Below are 23,206 nucleotides of genomic sequence, written 5' to 3'. Positions count from 1 at the left end.
TGTGAAAAACTATAGGCCAATTTCTCTTTTGAATAATGATTACAAGATTTTTGCAAAAATTATTGCAGAGAGGGTGAAAAACTATTTACAAACAGTGATTTCAGAAGACCAAGCTGGTTTTTTACCAAAGAGACAGATCAGAGACAATGTAAGAATAGTAATGGACGCAATTGAATATTATGAGAAACACCCTGAACAAGAAGTAGCTTTTTTATTTATCGATGCCGAAAAGGCATTTGACAATCTTAACTGGAAGTTTATGCTGCAAATGATGGAAAAAATAGAAGTGGGACAACACTTCAGAAATTGCATTGAAGCTATCTATTCTGAACAAAGAGCTAAACTGAATGTAAACAAAGAACTGACAGATAGCTTCAAGGTACAGAAAGGCACCAGACAGGGTTGTCCCCTATCACCGTTATTATTTATCTGGGTGTTGGAGATACTTCTACAAAAAATACAGCAAGATCAAGAGATAACGGGATTGACACACAAAGGACTTAAATACAAATATCGAGCATTTGCTGACGATGTAATGTTCATTGTGCAAAACCCGATAGACAAATTACCGTTACTATTCCAAAAAATAAAGGACTTTGGAGAATTGGCCGGATTTTATGTCAATAAGAACAAGACGAAGCTTATTTGCAAAAACATGACGAAACAAAAACAAATGGAACTGCAAGACCTGGTACAATGTGAAGTAGTAAAAAAGACTAAATATCTTGGTATTGAGTTAACTGCAAGAAATATAGACTTATATAAGAACAATTATGAAAAACTATGGACTAAGTTAACTCAAGACTTTAAGAAATGGGACAAAATGAATTTGTCACTGATGGGAAGAATATCAGTCATAAAAATGAATGTCCTACCACGTTTGATGTTCCTGTTCCAAACAATACCAATACTTAGTAAGACAGATTTGCTACTTAAGTGGCAACAAGAACTATCAAAGTTTGTTTGGGCAGGCAAGAAACCGCGAATCAAGATGAAAATTCTTTGTGATGCCAAAGATAGAGGTGGGTTACAATTACCAAATCTTAGACTATATTATGAAGCGGTCTGTCTAACCTGGATGGAACAGTGGGTGAAATTAGAAAATGATAAGTTACTGGGGTTAGAAGGCCATGATTGTAGATTTGGTTGGCATGCATATTTATGGTATGACAAAACAAAAATGGATAGCTTTTTTAAGCTTCATGTGGTAAGAAAAGCACTATTTGTGGTATGGATGAGGTATAAAAAATACTTTTGTGATGTAAGACCATTGTGGATTGTACCAGTGGAAGTGTTAACATCTTACTCAAGACATAGAGATAAAGATTGGTTGCCATATAAAGATCTAATTAAAAAAGTGGGAACAGAATGGGTAATGAAAAAGCAGAATGAAATTGAATATGAATATGAATGGTTGAAATATATGCAGATTTTTGATCTTTTCAAATCAGATAAAATGAAATATGGTTTTAGAGAGGAAAAAAATGAAATGGAAAATGTTTGGGAGAGTGGAGGGGGAAAAATATTTCTAAAATGTACAAAGTGTTACTTAAATGGTATACTGAAGATGAGACTGTAAAAGGGCAAATGATAAAATGGGCGATAAATATGAATAAGGAAGTGTCTATTGAAACCTGGGAATATTTGTGGAAAAATTCTATTAAGATATCGCCTTGTACCAATGTTAGAGAGAATTGTTATAAAATGATGTATAGGTGGTACATGACTCCGAAAAAAATTGCAAATATGAACCAGAGTATGTCAAATAAGTGTTGGAAATGCAAGAGCCATGAAGGCTCATTTTATCACATGTGGTGGACTTGTGAGAAAGCTGTTGACTTTTGGACAAAAGTCCACAAAGAAATGCAAAAAATACTGAAATGCTCTTTCAAAAAGGCGCCGGAAATTCTGCTTTTGGGACTGAAAATGGAAGAAGTCAATACAACTAAAAGGACTTTATTCTGGTACTTAATCACAACAGCGAGAATGATTTATGCACAATTTTGGAAAACAGAGAAAGTGCCAGAAATTGAAGACTGGATACAAAAAGTTCTGTTCATGGCAGAGATGGACAAAATTACGAAGAAGTTGAATAATAAAGAAGATGACGTGTTTTTTCAAGAATGGAGTGACTTTAAAACATATCTGGAAAAGAACTGGGATGTGAAACAAAACTTAATATGTTTAGATCAATATTAAGTCAAATGATGTTATCTTTAGATTGTAATGATAAGAAATTGATATAGTTGATGATATGAAGTAATTTGGAGCGGGGGGGAAGCATTGTGGGAAGCCATTGGAGGGAGGGGAGGAATTGGGAATGGGGTAGACAATTGATAGAAAGAAATGATTTAATGTTACATGTTGTATTCCTGAGAAAAATAAAAAAATTTGTTTACCTAAAAAAAAGAACCTGGCAAGCATGAAAGTGCTACGGTGTGAGGGGTTTACCAAATTAGAAAAGTACTGGGCCATAGAATCTTGTGCGGGGAAAAGACCACGAAAACATGGAGAACAGAATCCAGAGCTACCAGTGTTAATAACTTGAGCGTCAGTGCCCCAAATCCTCCTTTGGACAATCCGAAGAATATCCATTTTACCAGAATTGCCCAAAAAATCCAGATCAATACCAATACCTAAGTATCCAGTTCAATTCCCCTATCCACCTCTTAAAAGGAATCTGAATTAGGTTATGTGAATGACCTGCCAGTTGGAGTCTAAAATACTAACTTGGAGAAGCCTGTGGTTCAACTTATTAGAGAGTATCTTCAAGTGTTCCAGGAATGAATGAACCTAAGGCTTTCAAATCGAATTAATGAGGTCCGCATTGTTGGGACAATATTTTGGGAACTGGGCATAGTTCTCTCTCTGTCTCTGTTATTCTGTGCCCAGAATGACTCTGATATCTAGCACCTCCTACCAGTTCTCATTCTATGAGAATCAAGTGCCTATAGCAACTGCATTTTCTTGTATAAGAGGAAATGGCTTAAGTATGTAATAGCACTCCTTTGTTGATATTTTTCCTTTCTCTGTCTCACACTAATGCCATTATAGGTCAAGGCATTTTTAAAATCAGTAAATTCGTCCTCCAGTACACAATGCTATGCTATTGTCTCAACAGGTTGAAGAATCTCCTGACATTTCTGACAATTCTTTTATGTCTAGTTTTATCCAAAGTCAAAATTCTTTGTCATGGTCTCATGGATTGATGGCATAGAGATCTCCTCCATAAAATAAATGAAAATCATGTCTCAACTTGATAAAACAGGTCTTCAAGAGTGGACTTTCACTGAGGAGTTATGTAGTGAGAAACACTGAGCAACTGTGGACCAATCGGATATAAATACTGAAAAGGCTGCAGGCTGAAGCACCCTGGGAAGCAAGTTCCAAGGCAATCCTAAGAACTCTCCTTGGGAGTAATGTTGCCCTGCAAGGCACTTACAATGTCTCTTTGGACTTATGAACTCTGTAATAACTGGACTGTGCAGATAAAGAAGGACTGACCTCAGAAACAACCTTAAAAAAAATTAATGACGGGGGTCAAAAAGATTAAATTCAACAAATTTAGAGAAATGGAGCTGAAGTGTTTTACTAAATGGTACCGGACGCCAGCTCAACTAGCCAATATGATATCTGGGATGAGTTCGAACTGTTGGCACTGCAATCAGGCAAAAGGTTGGTACTCGCATATGTGGTGGGAATGTGCCAAAGTTCAGGATTTATGGAAGAAAATATTGGATAGGATAAAAGATAAGATAGGTTTATTAATACCAATAGGTATTAATTTAATGACATTAGGTATCTTAAAGAGTGAGACAATAGAAAGTAAATACCAAGAGGTACTTAAGGCAATGATATTAGCCGGGAAAGCCGTTATAAGTATTAGGATGGAAAGATAAGAATAAGTGGACCATGGAGAATTGGAATAACCACCTTTTTGAATCTATCCAATCAGATATCGTAGCCTTGATGATGGAGGAGAAAACCTGGGAAGAAAAGAAGAGACGGATAAGGGAAAAATGGTCGGGGAAGGGGGGAAGGGGAAAAAATAAAAAAAATGTATAATGAAGAAAAGGTTAAGGGAGGACTTCCGGCGGCACGGCGTTGCGCTACGGGCGTGTTTCTTGGGAGCTCCCAAGACGCCCGGCTCCTGAGCGCTCTTTCGGAGCCCCCCCAGAGTTTGGGGGTGGCTCTGCTTGGTTCTCCTGGAGGGAGACCAAGGGCATGAGGCTTGACTGGCCCCTCCACTTCCCTGGCAAGGACGGGGGGTGACCAGTTTGCCCCGAAGCAAGAGCGTCATGGAGAACGGGAACATGGGCGCCATGTTCTCGCCTAGCAGCTGCCACCCGTGATTTTAAACTTCATTCTTTTTTTAGTTTTTTGGTGTTGTTTTTTTTCCCCCTCTTCGGACCACCCTGAAGGATATGGATACTTTTTGACATGATTGAAAGGGAAGAAGTTTAAATACCCCTCTTTCGGCGGCTTTCCCTCCCCCATCGGTAAAAGAAAGCGGCCAGGAAATGTTTACGGGCAGTGAGACCACAGAAGACTGGGGTGAGTTAACTTCCGTTGGATATATCATTAATCATTGGAAACGTTATTAGAATAAAAGAAGAGACTTGAATATGCATGACTCAATTGTGTAACGGTAAAAAGCTGGAGAGAAGGGTAGTGAAGCGTGGATAAAATGGAGACTTCTACCGTTTGCAACGAAATAAAAGACAAGATACTTGACGAGCTCAGATCGGACAACTTTAAAAAGATATTACAAAATGACCTAAGTAAAGCGCTAAACCAAGTTTGGGACAATATTTTTAAGAACCAACAATGCTTGCCTGACAAGGAAGAGAGTGTGATAGTACAAATTAAAGTGACACAGGAGCTGAATGAACTGTATCAAGCCAAGCAGGAGCCGAAGCATCAAGGCACCCAATGCGGTCTTAAAGAGAAAGATACACAGGAGATGGATGCCACGAACAGGATGGGAGACAGAGAAAGCGGAAAAATAAGAATGGACAGAAACGTAGATGTGTCAAACACGCTGAGTAAGAAAGACAGGAAGTGGAGAAAGAGAAGGAAAAAAGCAAAAAAGGGCTCAAAGAAACCGAAGGACCTTAACTTTAAACCCCTGAATGGGAGCATAAGGACACAGGGAAAAGACAATGAGTACAAAGATCAAAGACATATAATGGAAAACAAAGAAAATCAAAATAGAAAAGAAGAGACAAGACGAAGGTTCTTAGTAGAGGGTGATCCCTTATGGGAAAATAAGGACAGAAAGACTGTTCAAGGATGTCTTCCTGTGAAGCTATGCTATATTGTTTAAACTGATAAGTTTGATGTTTTGCAGTATAAGTTTAAGAAATATGGATATGGGAAACGGTAGAAAGATGTTCTCTATAGTGAAATATGTTTAGAAATTTTTAGTTGAGTGAGTGACCGGGGCTTTAAGAGTAGATTTAATGTAGGAAAGGAACAGCTTATTGCCATAGGGGATGTCTCTGACAGTCTATAAGTTCATACCGGCCCCATCATAGATCAGGGGAGCCAATTAATTTTTATTGTGAGGCTGAATAATAATAATAATATAATTTTCTTTTCTGTGTCTATAATCGTACTTTTGGAGACAAAGTTATAAGTTTGGTATAAAAGCAAATCAATATTTGGCTCTAGTAGATAACATTTGGAGATCCTAGTGCTTGTGATTGATTGAGTAAAATTATTGATTGAGTTAAAATATAACTAGAGATGAAATATAGATATTGAAATCCCAACAGGAATAAAAAATAAATTGCATGTGATGAAACAGATGGTTGGATAATAAATACAGATTAGGAGAATGAATTCATCGGTAGTCAGAAGTATGACATGTAGTTAGAATTTAAGTATTATGGTGGTAGGGGAATATCAAGTTTTTTTGGATGAGGTTGGTGGGTGGAGGGGTATTTCTGTATGTGTTTTGTGTGTTTTCTTATGTTAAAAAATTCAATAAAAATTATATTAAAAAAAAAAGAAGAAAAGGTTAAGTGTAAGACAGTTGGTTAAAATAAAAAGCAAATCATAAAACAAAAACTGGACTGTGCAGTAAATGTGCAAAAGGGAATGGACTGCGTGGTGACCTAAGCTGATGCCAACTGCAGACATGCACACAGCAGAGGGAAATCTTCTCCTGAGATGATGTGCCAATGGTTCCTGGAGTTACCTGTCATGTCTTACCTGCAGTGCAGCAGGAAGAGAACCAAGCTCCCTAGCCCCATGAAGCACAACAAAGCCAGTAACCATTTGCTGTTTAAATGGACACCATGCCAGCCATGAGACCAGAGATCTTGAACAAGAGACTACATGAGCTAGCATCTTCTCTGGCATGCAGGTACCTTCCCTCCTCCCCGCCTTCACCTAACATTGCACATAGGCAATCTAGCATGACAAAGGGTCCACAGCCATGAGAGGATTAGAGGGCTGACATGTACCAGCTAAACCCATCACCTGGAGCCATCAGTGGTCCATCGATGACAATGACTCTGGCCGCCTCAGCTATTGTTCTCAAAGGTGCCACTGTTAAGAGGAAATAGAAACCAATATTGCCCAGCCATTAAGCCCCACCACCCTCATGTTATTGATTGTTGGTAAGCCACTTCCTGGGACTGACCAAGGGGACGTGACGAGAAAGTGGCCAGCTAAGGCACCCCCAAGACCCATTAGTGTATAAAAGAGCAGGACCAGCCATGCTCTCTCTCTCTCTCTCTCTCTGCCTCCTTACCTAACCTTGCCCTATTTTGCTGACTCTGGAGTAGCTGCCAAAGAGTCTTTCCACGTATTCTGGTGGCTCAAGATACGATCCCATTTTTCCCTCATACTCTCCCTTATTTTTCTGTGGATCACTTCATCTCGCCGAGGACAGGTACGTATCACCCCTCAACGATTCTCCAGCTAATGTGAATGTCGCCATCCTTTTCTATCTATATTTCTTAGGACTGGATAATTGTGTGTGATTGTGTTTTATTGTATGCTTGAAAACATCCCAGTAAAGAAACCGTTTCTTTGAGACTTGGCTTCAGTGTTTATTTTTGGTTCACTGGAAAAGGCGGGACTTCTGTATACATAGGCTTTGCTCCCTTATATGCCAATTGCACATTAATAATCATAATTCCCCATCTTTATTAATTGTCAAAAGCAATTTGGCAAGTAAACCCCATTAAACAGGACCAGCTTAGGATTCCACTCCGAATTCCATTGAATTGTTCTGGACTTACTTCTAAGCAAGCATGCTTAAGAAAGCACCCCACAATAATGAAATAGGGTCTAGTGCTTCTGATCATCCAACAAAGGGCTTCTTCATAGGCAGTAACTGTCTGGATGGTATTTGCTCACCAGGGAAGTCTGAAAGCCAGAATCAAGTTTGAGCCATTTGGGAGCAGATGGGACTTGTGTGCTCAGATGTGGGGGGAAATACATGTTTACTACTAACATTGCCACTTAGAACCCAAACTCTGTAGACATACTTATTTCCCATTGGAATTATCCAGATTATTGTAATTTATCAATCTGGTCAAGGTTGCAGTGGCGTCTCAGAAAGTGCAAACATATTAAGGCAGCAGTTTTAATAACAATTACCTCAATACTCACATGCAATTGAATTCTGGAAGACAGACTCTGTCACATGGATCTCTGACCTTTTGCTTGGCTAAAAGGAGGACTTGAAACCAGAGTGTTGGCACTACCACGGCCATTCTGAATCTCTGCACTCATAAGACAAAGCCATATATTTGCCTTTAGACATACATGATCAGACTCAGCCAATGTCTAAGAGAGCTTGATTAAGATAGAGAGAGAAGAGGTAGGATTTAGAAACAAGAGTTTCTGTGCAGATGGTGAAGCTACTAGTTTTGCTGGTGCTTCAGCCTTGCACTGTGTGCAAAGTTGATAGGATGCAGTGCACCCGAAAGGAGATCCCTATTCCTCATGAATGGTACCAGCCAGGAGACATCCTCATCGGTGGTATTGTTTCTCAGTTCATTTACCACGTACATGAACTAAAGTTTTGGAAATATGCTTCTCACGAGATCCTTGAAGACGCAGAGTAATTAAATTATATTTTTCTCATGTTTATTGTGATTCTAAGCCATTATATTTGTTCTCAGACTTCTGAAAGAACCTGGACAATAGATCCAGTCCAGCACACTGCCTTTTTCAGTTCCTTTCTGAATCGAACCAATCGATTTGCAGCACATACATGATTTTGTCTCCCATAGTGACATGTTAGATTACTCAAACACTCTCCATAGAATCAATGTGTTGTGTAGTATTCTGGTTGAATCTCTCAGGCAATGATCCTTGAACTGAAAATAAAGCTATGATATCGGCATGCCCACACTTGTTTCTGAGTAACATCAAGTGCTACATTACTACTTGACTGTTTAGTTTCCCAAAGACAGCCAATACTTTCTTCCTCATTCAAGAATTATACGAAACAATTATTTCACCACTTCATGGCTCTGTCAAAGGGATTCTGATTTCTGAATGCAGATGCCATTAAAGGTATGAGATCTTAAAGCATTACCTACTTTTTGATTTTGCTTCATTGAGAAGACAGCAATATATTCCACATGGGGTGCCAATGTTTTCTCTCTCTACATGTCATATACATTGTTTTCTTATGGTGGTAACAGTCACATTTTTAAAATCTGAAATCAGGAATGCATCAGGATAACAACATGTTGAGCGTTTAAAATACCTCCAAGACACAGCTTAGTTATGGTGACCCCAGAAAAGGACATTTAAGGTAAGCAAGAAGCAATGGGGGGGAATCATTCACCCTATGTGGTATATGTCACTGCCTTCTCTGTGTAGCAAGCCCAACAAGTAGGTGGCTCTTTAAGATCTCACATCTATGGTGGCATCCAGTGTTCCCTCTAAGCTGAGTTGGTGTGAGCTAGCTTACAGTTTTTTAGCCTGCGTCTCACACAGTTTTTGTCTTAGCTCAGGAAGGAAGGCTCCAGAGCAAACTAATTGATGCAGTAGCCAAATCACTGGCTCGCCACTTTAATGCCAGTAGCTGACAAAGGAGATTTTTTGCTCACAAGACTCCACAGCTTAGAGGGAACATTGGCTGGCATCTGCTTTCAAGGACTGAAATCCATGCTTGAAAGGCATGAAGTGGGTGAAGGAAGTGTTTGGCTTAGTTAACATAAATGAGAATCAAAGTGAAAATATTGGTTGGCTTTAGAAAAATTCACTAAACGGTCACAAGTAAATGTTTTAAACTGCCTTGAGTCTGCTGGGGAAAAAAGTTTGATACAGACATTTTATAGATACACATAAAATAACTTACTTTTGAATAAATGTAAAGTACTGTAATCAAAAGATACTTTCAGAGGGTAGCCGTGTCGGTCTGCAGAAGAAGAGCTGGACCCGACGGACCAACAAGGCTTTCAGAGTATACACTTCTGGAGAATCAAACGTCCCTTGGTCAATGATGAAGGGAGCTCTGAAGCTCAAAAACGTATACCCTAAAAGTCTTTTTGGTAGCTAAGGTGTTATTGGACTCAGATCTACCCATAATCAGAAGAGAAAAATGAAAGAAAATGGAGACAAGAATTTACTTTGGGAAATGATAGATGGAGTATGCTAAACAAACATACGAGAAATGGTGCTGTCCACAAAACAAGCTTTTCCTAAAACACTTTCATGGGAAAACCCATTGAATAGCTTAAGTTTACTCTGGAGTAGACCTGCCTAGAATCATTCCTCTAGCATTTCAAAGTACTCTTTAGAAAAGAAATAGTATTCTAATCCATAACAGGAACTGCTTGGGATGAAGAAGGGAAAATCATGTTCAGACATCTCAGTAACTTGAAATGATATCCTTATAATTAACTTTGAAGCAGAGTTTATTAAAATGTTATTAAGTCATTTGGTTCAGAAAGCATTTATTTATTTATTTTTAAAGTATGGCAATGAAGTTTTACCAGCACCCTCTGGCCTTGGCATTTGCGGTAGATGAAATCAACACGAATTCCAAGATCTTGCCTAATGTCACACTTGGGTTCCACATCTATGACACTTACAATGATGATAAGATGACCTACCACACCACTCTGGACCTTCTCTATAAACTCCGTAGATATTTTCCTAATTATGAATGTGACGTCCAGAAGAACCTAATGGCCATCATAGGTGGACTTGGTTCTGATGTTTCCTTTCACATGGTGGACATTCTGCTTCTCTATAAGATTCCCCAGGTAGGCTGTATGCATTAAGAAATTGGAGAGTGTTTGACATGTAAATGCCTTTCTTACTAGGAGTGGTTCAGAAGTAAAGGTAAAGGTAAAGGTTTCCCTTGCTTGAGAGCTTGTCAAATCTAGGGGGCGGGGCTCATTTCCATTTCCAAGCAGAAGAGCCAGCGCTGACTGAAGACTTCTCCATGGTCATGTGGCCGGCATGACTAAACATCGAGGCCTGACCATTTGCTCAAATTGCCCCCTATAAAACCAAATGCCTCTGCTGGAGCATGGCAGAGATGCACGTAGGCTCCTGGATGGGAGGGGGCTCTGGGTATCATCTTACTGCAGAGGATGAGTCCCAGACCCAACCCATCCCCACCCATTTACCATGACAACCCCAAATTTGGGAAGTACCTGTCTCATTGTGATTGGCTGCTGGCCACATTTGATCATAATGAGATTGGGGTTCAAATTGGCTAACACATAGAGAGGAGCTCACTTTTTTGGCTTGCTCTCTCTCTGTTCCTGCCTGTACCCTGGAATGCTGTCTTTGTCATGGGATGAGACAGACAAAGGATTCTTTGTGAGGAAGCACATGGCTCTGTGCCACAAGGATGGAGCTACTCTTTCTCAAGATCTTGGACTCTTACTATGGACTATTCACCCACCTTTCTGTTGGTAAATATGCTCTATCGTGTAGTTAGGCAAAACATTGCCAGGTTATTATTTTATAATCTCTTCTAGTTTGATTACAAGTTCTTTGATAAATAAACACTATTCTGTTTATACCTTGTGACTGATTGATGTACCTTTGACTCCAAGCTTAAATCCTGTCACCTGAAACCGCTCTCTCAGTTAAGCTACTTTATGGTAACAAGTCCAGAGGCCAGTTAAGAGTCTGAACCTTCTCTTGGACTGGAAGGGACTATAGTTGAAAGGTTCTGGTGGCTGTGTCTGTAAATCCAGAGAGACTACCTCTCCTGGGTTCTGTGTAATTCATTCTTTCAGTCTCTGAGTCTCTCTCTTCCATTCCTGGACTGGTCTGGGAAGTGAGAGTATCAGGACACTTATCTAAGAAAATAAAATAAAATCTTGTCTTGTAGACATAGAAGTAAAGACAAATGGAAATGTGCTCCAAAGTGGGAGATGGGATGGTGGTGGGCATGCGATACAAAGTGCTTTTAGTGGATTCCCCCCTCAGAACCCTCATTCAGAGATTAAACCATATTGCTTGTTATAAGAATCTTCATTGCTAAACAGGTGTGGATGCACCTGATAATGTATTTCAAACATTTCTCTTTGTTTCCTTTTTAGCTCACATATGGGTCATTTTCCCCAGTTGACAGGGACAACGCTAAGTCCCCTTCCTTTTACCGCATGGTTCCCAATGAAGCCCATCAGTACATAGGGATTGTCCGGTTACTTCAGCACTTTGGATGGACGTGGGTTGGGCTTTTCTCCGTAACTGATGATAGTGGAGAACATTTCATACGGGAAATGGAGCCGTTGCTTTTCCAGTGTGGAATTTGTGTGTCCTTCACAGAAAAGATTGTAATACAAGGCCGCTGGAATACCGTTCTTAACGCTATAAATTTGTTTTCGGAAGTTCAGCTAGCTTTAATATTTAGCAAAACCAATATACTTATCCTCTATGGAGAAACTGGGACCATTATTTCACTGACCACATTTCTATACCTAGGTACTCACGAATTACTGGAAAATACTTCATTTAGAAGGGTATGGATTATGACAGCCCAGATTGATTTTCTACTAACGGGCCTTCAAAGGGCCTGGGGTCTTGAATTCTTCCAGGGTGCAATCTTCTTCTCAATTCACTCACAGGAGCTACCAGGATTCCAGAAATTTATTAAAAACATAAACCCTTTTTTGATACAAGGAAATAGTTTTCTCAAGGATTTCTGGGAACAAGCATTTGACTGTCCACTTCCACATTCCCAAGAACCATCACAGATTAATGGAACCTGTACTGGAGAGGAGAAGCTGGAGAGTCTTCCTTCACCTGTTTTTGAGATGCAGATGACTGGCCACAGCTATAGCATCTATAATGCAGTCTATGTCATAGCACATACCCTGCATGACATGTATCTATCTCACGCCAACCACCAATCAATGGTGGGTGTTGGCAAAAGAGATGTCCTTCATGACCACCAGCCTTGGCAGGTAACACCTTGAAAATATCTGTATTACCATGGACATGTCAGTACACAGTGAGACTTTCCACAAAACTCATGGACAGAAATTAGTACACATTAATCTTTTTTTTGGGGGGGGGGTGATAACAACACGGATGGTCACTTCCTGTTAATTATCAATTCAAACATTTCTTACCCAAATTTCATAAATTGGTCAAGCTTAAAAATCAGGGAAGTTGAAAACGTCATAAGAACAAACAAAAAACAGCCAGCATTTCAGTTTATGTTTAATCTGGGATTACTTTCCCTTAAAAAAAAAATGAAGCCTCTTGTTTAATTACTTTAAAGTTTTGTTTTGAATAGAAAGTCAGAAATGTTTTGAGCAACTTTGCATTTCTACGGAAGCATCATGTAGCATGCCAATGGGACCCCTATTCATGATCTTGCATGTTTAGAGTCCATGAAATGTATATGCTGGACTAAAAGTATATTATGGACACCTGGGCTTAAATTCTGATGGTACCGTGAAGCTTGCTGTATGAACTTGGGCTAATCACTTGCTGTCAGTCAAACCTATCTCAAGCGGTTGCTTTAAGGGTAGAACAGAGTAGGGGATAACGATCTATATAGCTCTTCCCTTCTTTGCAAAGATCTGGAAGAAGTTGATTGATTACTGTGCCTTGAGACACTCTTTGCTCTCTCTTTTCAAAGCAGTTGTTATTTTGGCCCTGCTGTTTTTCACCTCTACCACCAGTGATCTTTTTGTGGTACCTTTTTTCCTTCTACAACAGAAAAAAATTCTGCTTAATTGAGATTTCCAATTGGAACTTTATCAGCAAACAAAGCTGTTTGTATAACTCAGAACAGAAATCTCCAACATGATGTTATCTTTTCATTTTTTTTCCACCCCGTTTAGCTCCACCAATATCTTCAACGCATTTCATTTAACAATTCGGCAGGAGAAACAGTGTCTTTTAATTATAATACAGAAATAGGAGGTGGCTTTGATGTCATGAACTTGGTCATATTCCCAAACAAGTCTTATAATAAAGTGAAAATAGGAAAGGTGGGTCCCGATTATTTGGAAGGAAAAGAATTGCTCATTGATGAGAACAGCATTCTGTGGCAGAGTCGCTTTAACCAGGTGTGTATTCTAGGATGTTCTTACAGGCTCCTCCATTACTGCGCTGGGTAATTCAAGCTTGGGGGATCTCCTTTTCCGCATACCGGGATTACTATTGTGGATGAGCTGATTATGCTATGAACCAAAGGTCATGTTTCACTTGCAAAAGGATATAGCAATAAAAGTGTTGACGATCTCTACTCCTATATTTTTAAACAAATTTTGTTTATGTTCTATACGGCTACACATTGTTAATTATATTTTGTATCTTTACTTAAAATTGGCTGGTTTATGAAAGAATCAGTCCCCCCCCCCAGAATATCGCTGCCTATGGTAAAACCCTCATCCTGAGCTTCATGCAACAGTTGCATGGCTGGAGGTACAAGTCTTTTGGTGCTAGCTGAAGGCAAGAACAAAAAAAGGATCCCTGTGTGTTAGTCTGAGACTATAAATCAGATGCCCAGTGGTTCCAGGACGAGACCAAAGGAGTGTGTTGTATACTTTCTTTCTCTTCTATGTCTTCCCCCTACCCCATAAGCCATTTTCAACTCCATTGCAAAGAAACCATGATTTTACACCTTAGGATATAAATGCTACTCTGAGGGACAAGGCATTAAGCTGAGCTAATCAAATTTTGTGAAGTCAGAGCCTAGAAATAAGCCCTGCTAGGATTAGCAAATTCAAAGACAGGAGGGACAGGTAGGGGGGTTGTCAGGAGGTGCCGTGGCTCAGTGGAAGAGCACCACTGTTCTAATTTTAGGATGTTTTAAGCTGTATTGTATTGTTTTTAAGCTATTGTGTATACTATGTTTTTTTTATGGCGAGGTTTCCTTGCCCCTGTAAGTTGCCCTGAGCCCACTGGGGAGGGCGGGGTATAAATATGAAAAATAAATAAATAAATAAAAATAAATTTGTTCTGGATGCAGAAGGTCTCAAGTTCAGTCCCTGGAATCTCCATTTAAAAGAGCTGGGCAGTAAGTGATAAGATAACCTTCTGCCAGAAATCCTGGAGAGCCACCTCCAGTCTGAGTAGAAAATTCTGAACTTGATGAACCAGTGGTGAGGCACCTTCCGGTGGTTATGTGTCTGTGTTCGTGAGATTCTGTAGGAGCCCAGAATTACATTCAGGAGAGCTAGGCAATGTCATCCAAACCTTCCGACCATCCTGCTAGAGCACCTGGTGATTTGTCACTTTAACAAAAAAACTGCAAGAGCTGAAGTTACAAACAGGTGCATACTAGCTAACACTAATCCAAATAAATAAATAAATACCAATGCTCCCTCTAAGCAGTGGAGTCTTGTGAGCAAAGTTCTACTTTGTGAGCTACTGGCATTAAAGTTGTGAGTGAGCAATTTGGCTACTGCATAAATTAGTTTGCTCTGGAACCATCCTTCTTAGCTAAGACAAACGTGTGAGCCGTAGGATAAAAACTGTGAACTAGCTAACACTAAATCAGCTTTGAGGAAACACTGGTGCATACATGAATAACAGAGAGATATAAGGAAAAATCAAAGAGAAAACAAGTGGATAATCTTTTTAAAAGAGAGAATAAGAGGAATCAATGATTATATGTTAAAAAGTTGAATATTTTTTTTGGAGGGGGAAAGAAATACCACTCCCCAAAACTACAATAGCCGCGGTCAGTTATTTATTTATTTTTTAAAAAAGTGTTCTGCCCTAAAGAAATTTCTTGCTTTTGGATAGGTCGTGCCGATTTCACTGTGCAATGATCGCTGCCATCCTGGTTATCATAAGAAAAAGAGGGATAAGGAGCTATTCTGCTGCTATGATTGTGTTCCTTGCCCAGAGGGAAAGATTTCAAACCAGAAAGGTAGGTAATGCAGTGCTTCCCAGTTACTCCAGCATATGAACTTATTTCTGAAGTGGTAACTGACGAATGTGTCCAAATGACAATGGACACTGTCATCCAATTTAGAAATTTGGCAAATTTCTCATAACGGTAAAAAAAATAATAATCTGAGAAATGCTGTCCTTTTCAGAAGTGTCAATTCCACCAATTGGTTGAGATTCATAAGCAAGGAGAACTCAAGTGAAATCCATGCATGTGCGAATCACACTTTAGGAGACAGTAGGGAAGGACGGCAAGACATTTCACAGACATGTGCTCCATCTGAGTGTTCCAGTTTCTCATGAAACTACATTCGTGGTTCTTCCAGCCTATATTTAAAACAAAATAACAGAAGCATTGGCTTGGCTCCTAAGCTTTACTTCAGCTTGTGCATTGCCCTGTTGTTGTTGTTGTTCAGTCGCACAGTCGAGTCCGACTCTTCGCGACCCCATGGACCCCATGGACCAGATCCTGTCTTCCGCAGTCCTCTGAAGTTTGCTCAACTTCATGTCCGTTGCATCTATGACACTGTCTAACCATCTCATCCTTTGCCGTCCCTGTCTTCTTTGACCTTCAATCTTTCCCAGCATCAGGGTCTGCCAGATATTCCTCTACTGCAGGGGTGGCCAAAGTTGCTTAACTTTGAAGAAACACATTGAAGAAACAGGAGATGTCTGAGACCCACAAGACATGAAGAAATATTACACTTTTTTATTGGGAAATATGCAGATTTGCTTTTTTATTAACATTAACATCAAAAACACGGCCAGAAATAAAAACAAAAGGGGTTAAAAAACAGATATTGATAATGATATTTAAAGAGACAAATGCTTTCTCCAAGCCGGCCAGGGGGATTTAAAGTTTAAGTTGCTTTCTTTCTCTGCTCCCCCCTCCCCATTCAAGCCTGTCCAGGGAGGAGAACACTGTCTGGGGAAGGGAAGACCTGTTGGGGAGACATGCCTCGCCTTCCCTTCCCCAGCGGCCCTGATGGGAGCGGCACAATATTTATTTATTTATTGGATTTTTTTTACCCCGCCCTCCCAGCTGAAGCCAGTTAAGGGCGGCTTACATAAAAACAATACACAATTTACAACAAAACTCAACTAATTTGAATCAAAACAATTCTAAAATCATTTAAACGATGCAGCTCAATAGTGTGCTAAAAACCATAATTCCCGATGGCTGTGATGACACAATCCACTCATCTTACAGTTGGTTCCTTGATCTTCTTGTAGTTATCCTTTTGGTGACTAACACCAACTGTCCTTAAAAGTTCCGGGAGACAAGGGCTCTCTCACCTTCAGCTATGTGTGAAAGAGCTCCCAAGCCACAGTTTGGCCACCCATGCTCTACTGCGTACTTTTGAGCTCCTTGAATCACATTGGTCTAGTGTTAGAGGAAACACCTAACACAGAAGGAATAGGAAGTGGAAGGCTGCCTCCACTATGACGACAACACCAGGGTTCATTTCCTGCAGGGGAGCACAGGAGCGGAGCTCCAGCAGTAAAGAGCCCAGGGGGCGGGCACATGCAACAAGCCCCACCCCCTGCTCCCAGCAGCCCTGGGTCAGAGCAAGAAGCAGCCAGGTAAGTTGCAGAGCCCCCCCGGTCCAAAACAGTCCAGTGGCACCTTTAAGACCAAGTTTTATTCAAGTACAAGCTCTCCTCTGTGAGGACAGATCTGCATGCCCCCCCCAATAGCTAGCAATCCAAAACAGTTCAGTGGAGCCTGACCAGTGGGTGTTGCCTTCTGACACACTTCCACTGATGTTAGGGGGTGTATCATATGCAAACAAGTTATGTTAATGAGTTATGCTAATGAGCTCCTTCTTTTTCTATGAAATGACCCCTGCCCTGAACAATATCAAAATGACAGCACCTGTGGGAGCAAGATTAAGGGTTGACAAGGTATGACTGAAGACTGAAGATGGAGTAGGTGTGATGAGGCAGGAGGAAGAGAAGGGGGAAGAAATTTTTTTGATGAGGTTACAACCCACTGTGAAACAAGACTCACTTTAGGATAGAAACAGAAAAGAGTAAGAGTCCAGTAGGACATTAAAGACAAAAAAAAATGTGGCAGGGTATGAACTTTCTTGAGTCACTGCTCACTTCTTCAGATAGGAAGACAAGATTACTATCATCCTAAATTCAAAAAGAGAGCCTCAAGGCAGAAACAAGATCATCAATACGTATTAGAGTTTCTCCTTGCTGATCCATGTATCTCAAGTGCCCATCTTAGAATGGCTTGCATAACCCACACATTTATAACCCTATGGGTGCAACCTCCCTGCGTGTTTGTTTATTCATTTACCGGGAGGGGGATTCTGTTTGCTTTTCCAGAATTTGATACAAGTAGCATGTACAAATGAAAATTCTGGCAGACATACTTGGGGCTTGGGGGGGTCAACAGTGGGAGGGCTTCTAATGTCCTGGCCCCACTGGTAGACCTCCTGATGGCACTGGTATTTCTGGCCACTGTGAGACACAGAGTGTTGGACTGGATGGGCCTTTGGCCTGATCCAACATTGGCGTCTCTTATGTTCTTATGATTTGAAAATGTTTAAATAAAAATTATGAACAATGTCATAAGCACAACAAATAAGTAGCATATACACAGGGCTAATTTTGGGCAGGAACGCACAGGAACGGAGTTCCGGCTGGCTCCCAAGTTGACCACGCCCAGCAGGACCTCATTAGCATAATAGGCCACACCGAACAGCAGGAACTCATTAGGACTGGCTACATTAGAGGTGTGTGGCCTAACATGCAAAGGAGTTCGTGCTACAAAAAAAGCCCGGGGTTTTGACAACAAACAAGGTAAACAGAATAAGAAGCAAAAGGTGGGTGTGGCTGGATGACGACACTTCTGGTAACATGGGGGTGTAGCCTAATATGTTAATGTGCTGTGCTGTCAGGGGTGTGGCCTAATAGGCTAATGAGTTCCTGCTGTTGGGTGTGGCTTTATTCAGCCACCTCTTTGACGATCCTCCATGCCCCAGTAGGAGTCAGTCACCAGAAGTCAGTATGACTTCCAGACACACTCACACACATGAAAAATGCAAAAAATACCAGAAAGAGAGAAAGAGAGAGAGAGAAAGAGAGAGAGAGAGAGAGAGAAAGAGAGAGAGAGAGAGAAAGAGAGAGAGAGAGAGAGAGAGAAAGAAAGAAAGAAAGAAAGAAAGAAAGAAAGAAAGAAAGAAAGAAAGAAAGAAAGAAAACTGGACAGGTTTGTATACCATCAGATGTAACTGGACCAACATACCTTTTGGCACTAAACTTTTTTTTATTTTTAAAGATATGGAGGACTGTATAAATTGCCCAGAAGATCAGTACCCAAGCAAGGACAAAGATCAGTGCATTCCCAGGACAATCAGCTTTCTGTCTTCTGATGAACCTCTAGGGATCTGTTTAGCTTCAATTGCACTTTCTTTTTCCCTAATCACTGTGTGGGTGCTGGCAATTTTTATTAAGCACAGAGATACCCCTATAGTCAAAGCCAACAACCGGGATATCACCTACGCTCTCCTTGTCTCTCTCTTCCTCTGCTTCATTTCTTCTTTGCTGTTCCTTGGACAACCTACCAAGGCGACCTGCTTCCTCCAGCAATCTGCTTTTGGCATCATCTTCTCAGTGGCTGTTTCTTGTGTCTTGGCCAAAACCATCACTGTGGTTGTCGCATTCATGGCCACCAAACCGGGGTCCAGCATGAGGAAATGGGTGGGGAAAAGAATAACCAACTCCATTGTCCTTCTTTGCTCCCTTATTCAAGCAGGCATATGTGTGCTGTGGCTCGGAATGTCTCCTCCATACCCAGATTTAGACATGAAGTCCCTGAATACACAGATGGTAGCACAATGTAGAGAAGGGTCTGCCATCATGTTTTATAGTGTTTTGGGCTACTTGGGATTTCTGTCCCTCGTCAGCTTGACCGTAGCTTTCCTAGCCCGGAAGTTGCCAGACACATTTAATGAGGCCAAGTTCATCACCTTCAGCATGCTGATGTTTTGCAGTGTTTGGTTGTGTTTTGTCCCAACCTATCTGAGCACCAAAGGGAAATACATGGTAGCTGTGGAGGTCTTCTCTATCTTGGCTTCCAGTGCCGGGTTACTGGGCTGTATCTTCTCCCCCAAATGCTACATCATTCTGTTGAGGCCTGAGCTGAATCAAAGAGGACAGTTAGTACGAAGACGGAATTAACAAAGCTAAGTATTCTATTGCACTGGATTGATTTCTAAGCAAGCATACTTTGGAATGTGCTCCACATAAATGAAAAAGGGCTTGGTGTTTCTAATCATCCGACAAAAACCTTCTCGGGCAGCGACTGTTTGGATGGTATTTGCTCAACAAGGGAACTCTGAAAGCCACAGTAAAGTTTGAGCCACTTTGGAACAGAGGGACTGGGGTGCTCAGATGAGAAGAAGAAAACATGTTTGCTATAAAAGGTACCACCATGGTTCCCCCCGCAGCCACTACATCATCTTCCTAGGTTTCTATTTCCACAGCTGTTCTGGCCTCCTAGTCCACCCATAAACAAGTCTACAGGGATGAAAGTCCCCTATCGTCTTTGTCTTCTTGCAGAGACCATATTAGACTCCATTCCATCACCTCTTGGACTGATGCCAAGTTTCACGGGAAGCTTCAACCCCAACTGCTGAAATCCTTTGTAAATGAAATAAAGAGCTCTGCTCACTAATGAACCTAGACCTGGGCAAAGGACTCCTTCAGCCCCACCTTTTGCTCTGTGTGAACAGTCAGAGAGGCTTTGATAAAATCTCTCCATATATTCCCTTTCTTGTGTGAGAGGTCATGCTCCTTAAAAGGATAAGTATAAAAAGTATAGAATCCCCGATTTCCTAGTTCCCTCCACCAGTCCTCAGTCTATGAGAATAATGTGTCCTTGGCCATTTTATTTGCTTATAAGAGAGGAAGTGAGTTGAGTATGTCATTCCACACCTTTCTTCCTGTTTTTTTTCCTTTTCCTTATTCCATCTGATAGAATCGTAGAATGTTAGAGTAGAGTAGTCCAACCCCCTGCCCTCTGCAGAAGAATAGCCCTACTTACCTGCAACATACCCGAAAGATGGTCGTCCAGCCTCTGCTTGAAAACATCCAGCGAAGGAGCAGCCACCACCTCCTGAGGCAGACTGTTTCACTGCTCAACCACTCTTACATTTAGGAAGTTTCTCCTGATATTTAGCCGGTAACAACTCCCTTGTAATTTCCACCCATTAGATCTCATCTTGCAATCCGGAGCAAGAGAGAATAGATCTGCTCCATCTTCTATATGACAGCCCTTCAAATACTTGAAGAATGCAGTCATGTCCCCTCTAAGCCTTCTCTTTCCCAGGCTAAACATACCCAACTCTTTCAGCTTTTCCTCATAAGACTTGAATATTAACCCTCTCACCATCCTGGTTGCCCTCTTCTGGACATGCTCGAGGTTGTCAACATCCTTCCTAAAACGTGGTGCCCCAAACTGGATACAGTACACCAGGTGAGGCCTGACCATAGCAGAATAGAGCAGACCTATGGCTTCCCGTGATCTGGACACAATGTTCCTGTTAATGCATCCTAAAATAGCATTAGCTTTCTTCTCAGCCACATCACACTGCAGGCTCATGTTTAGCTTGTGATCAACCAGAACACCTAGATCCCTTTCACATGTGCTGCTGTCAAGCCAAGTCCCTCCCATTCTATATCTGTGTCTTTGATTTTTTGTACCTTAGTGTAGGACTTTGCACTTCTCTCTATTGAAATTCATTTTATTTGTCTCAGCCCACTGTTCCAGCCTGTCTAGATCATTTTGAATCCTGACTCTGTCTTCTTCAGAATTATTAATCCCACCCCGCTTCGTGTCATCAGCAAATTTTATAAGCATTCCCTCTAAAACACTAGCCCAGATGCTTTATGGGACGATGCTTGGAGCGCCTTCCTCTTGCTATGCTCCCTTAGAGCTAGTCCAATCGAAATTTTTGAGAGCAGTGCTCCAAGTTCCTAGGTGCGTCTCCAATGCAATGGTACGGCTAGAGACCGGGATGCTGAAAGTTGAAGCCAAGATTACCTTACACTCTATCTTTTATTGGCTAAAGATTAATTTAAATCCGTGTGGCCTAGTGCCCTTGATTCTGACTGATGCCTTTAAATCCGAATGGCTGATTTCTGTTTATCGGAAAATTTCGCTCTTGGGTTATTCTCCACAAGCGCTTTTGGAGATGGGTGGCGATCGAGCTAAGTTAGCAATTAGGCAGAGGATCATGGACACCGAACGCCAATTGGATCTACAGGCGACTCCTACCTTTATAGCGCCAATTAGTAGTAAATTCATCGCAGCACAAGCCCCATATTTAGCCGTGCTGGAGTCACATAAACTTAGGAGGGCATATACTTTGGCTAGATGCTCTGCCTTACCCACTGCAGTCCTCGAGGGCAAATTCAAAAAACTTCCCCGAAAAGAGAGGTTATGTATGTGTCGTATTCTTAAGCTTGGTTTTAGTGATCAAAACGATTGTACAAATGTTGCCTCTTTTTAACCCTGTTGTATTTTCGGTAGTTTTATCATCTGGTTATTGTAATTTATTTTTTTAAGGTTTTATATTGCTGGCTATGCGCTGTAACAATAAAATTCATTCATTCAGCATTCCCTCTATGTCTTCCTCCAGGTCATTTATAAAAACATTGAACAATACCAGGCCTAGGGCTGAGCCCTGTGGCACTCCATTCGAGACTTCTCTCCACGTAGACGCAGAGCCATTTACGAGCACTCATTGGGTATGATTTTTCAACCAACCATGAATCCTTCCAATGGTTGCACCATCCAGCCCACACTTAACCAGCTTATCCTCAAGGATATCATGAGAAACTTTGTCAAATACTTTACTGAAATCTAGATACACTATATTCACAGTATTACCAGAGTCAACCATTTTAGTAACTCTGTCAAAAAAGGAAATAAGGCCCTGGTCACACGGGCCGGATATCGCGGGGGGGGGGAAGGCGTGGCTGTTTGCCGCGCAGTGAAATAACGTTTGACTGTGCGATCAGGCGTCCCCTTGCGGTCCCGTCAAGGTCCCGTGGTTAGGGGGGAGGTGCCGATCACATGACACGCCAAAGAAGTGGTGTGGCATGGCAAACAGGGTTGTATTGTTGTTTTTTTAACCTGAAGTATGCACATGCCCCGTTGGGTGCTTGTGCGCATCTCTGGAGACTTCGGGGGGGAAAAACCTTTCGCAATGGGGTATGGGCGGGCGCCGGATGGCACTGAAAATGCAATCAGACGCCCGCCCTTGCCCCGCGGTTTCCGGAAACTAGTACCTCCGAGGTACTAGTTTTTTTGCCGTGCATCTTCGGCGGGAAGCCTAGTGTTAAGTCCGTGCTTAACAAAATAGCCAGAGAGTGATTTCAGCAAAACTCAGGTTTATTTCAGCTCGACGATCAACTTCTCTGACACGGTACAACTTCTCTGATAGCCCGAACCAGCTTTCATTGTCACTGTTCGGTATTTAAACATTCCGGGCTAATGTAGCCACACCTACTATACAATCATCAACCTATCAGGTTGATCGCATAACAGACCAATCATAAGCGTTCCCACTACAGATAGTTCAAATGTGATTGGACACAATACTTTCGGCGCGAATCCTTGCCGACGTCTGAAGCTTAGCATAGCTTCTCTATGGGATGATTCTACGTTCATCCTCATGCATTCAGGGCAGCATCTGAATACATTACACATAGGTTGAGCCATGAGAGCTCTACGCTTCCCAGATGTGGCCATGAGATCGCGCCCGGAAAATCCGCCTATCTTCCGTCTCTCTAGCGTGGCTAATGCTTTGTGTGACCGGGGCCATTGTTGGTCTGG

At 41.3% G+C, this 23,206-nt stretch overlaps 1 protein-coding gene across 1 annotated transcript; it reads left to right on the top strand.

Moving 5' to 3' along the window:
• The first annotated feature begins 9,956 nt into the window (after nt 1-9,956).
• On the top strand, nt 9,957-19,545 carry LOC107112319 (vomeronasal type-2 receptor 26-like). Its single transcript, XM_015413445.1, has 4 exons — nt 9,957-10,241; nt 13,293-13,520; nt 15,205-15,331; nt 18,644-19,545. Exons 1-4 carry the CDS (start codon nt 9,957-9,959, stop codon nt 19,543-19,545), a joined length of 1,542 nt encoding a protein of 513 aa, XP_015268931.1.
• Nucleotides 19,546-23,206: the final 3,661 nt, after the last annotated feature.

Source organism: Gekko japonicus, unplaced genomic scaffold (assembly GCF_001447785.1).
Source record: "Gekko japonicus isolate JY-2015 unplaced genomic scaffold, Gekko_japonicus_V1.1 scaffold146, whole genome shotgun sequence".
Classification (NCBI taxonomy): domain Eukaryota; kingdom Metazoa; phylum Chordata; class Lepidosauria; order Squamata; family Gekkonidae; genus Gekko; species Gekko japonicus.
Note: the sequence above shows the minus strand (reverse complement) of the source record. Positions and strands in the feature narration are given on the sequence as shown.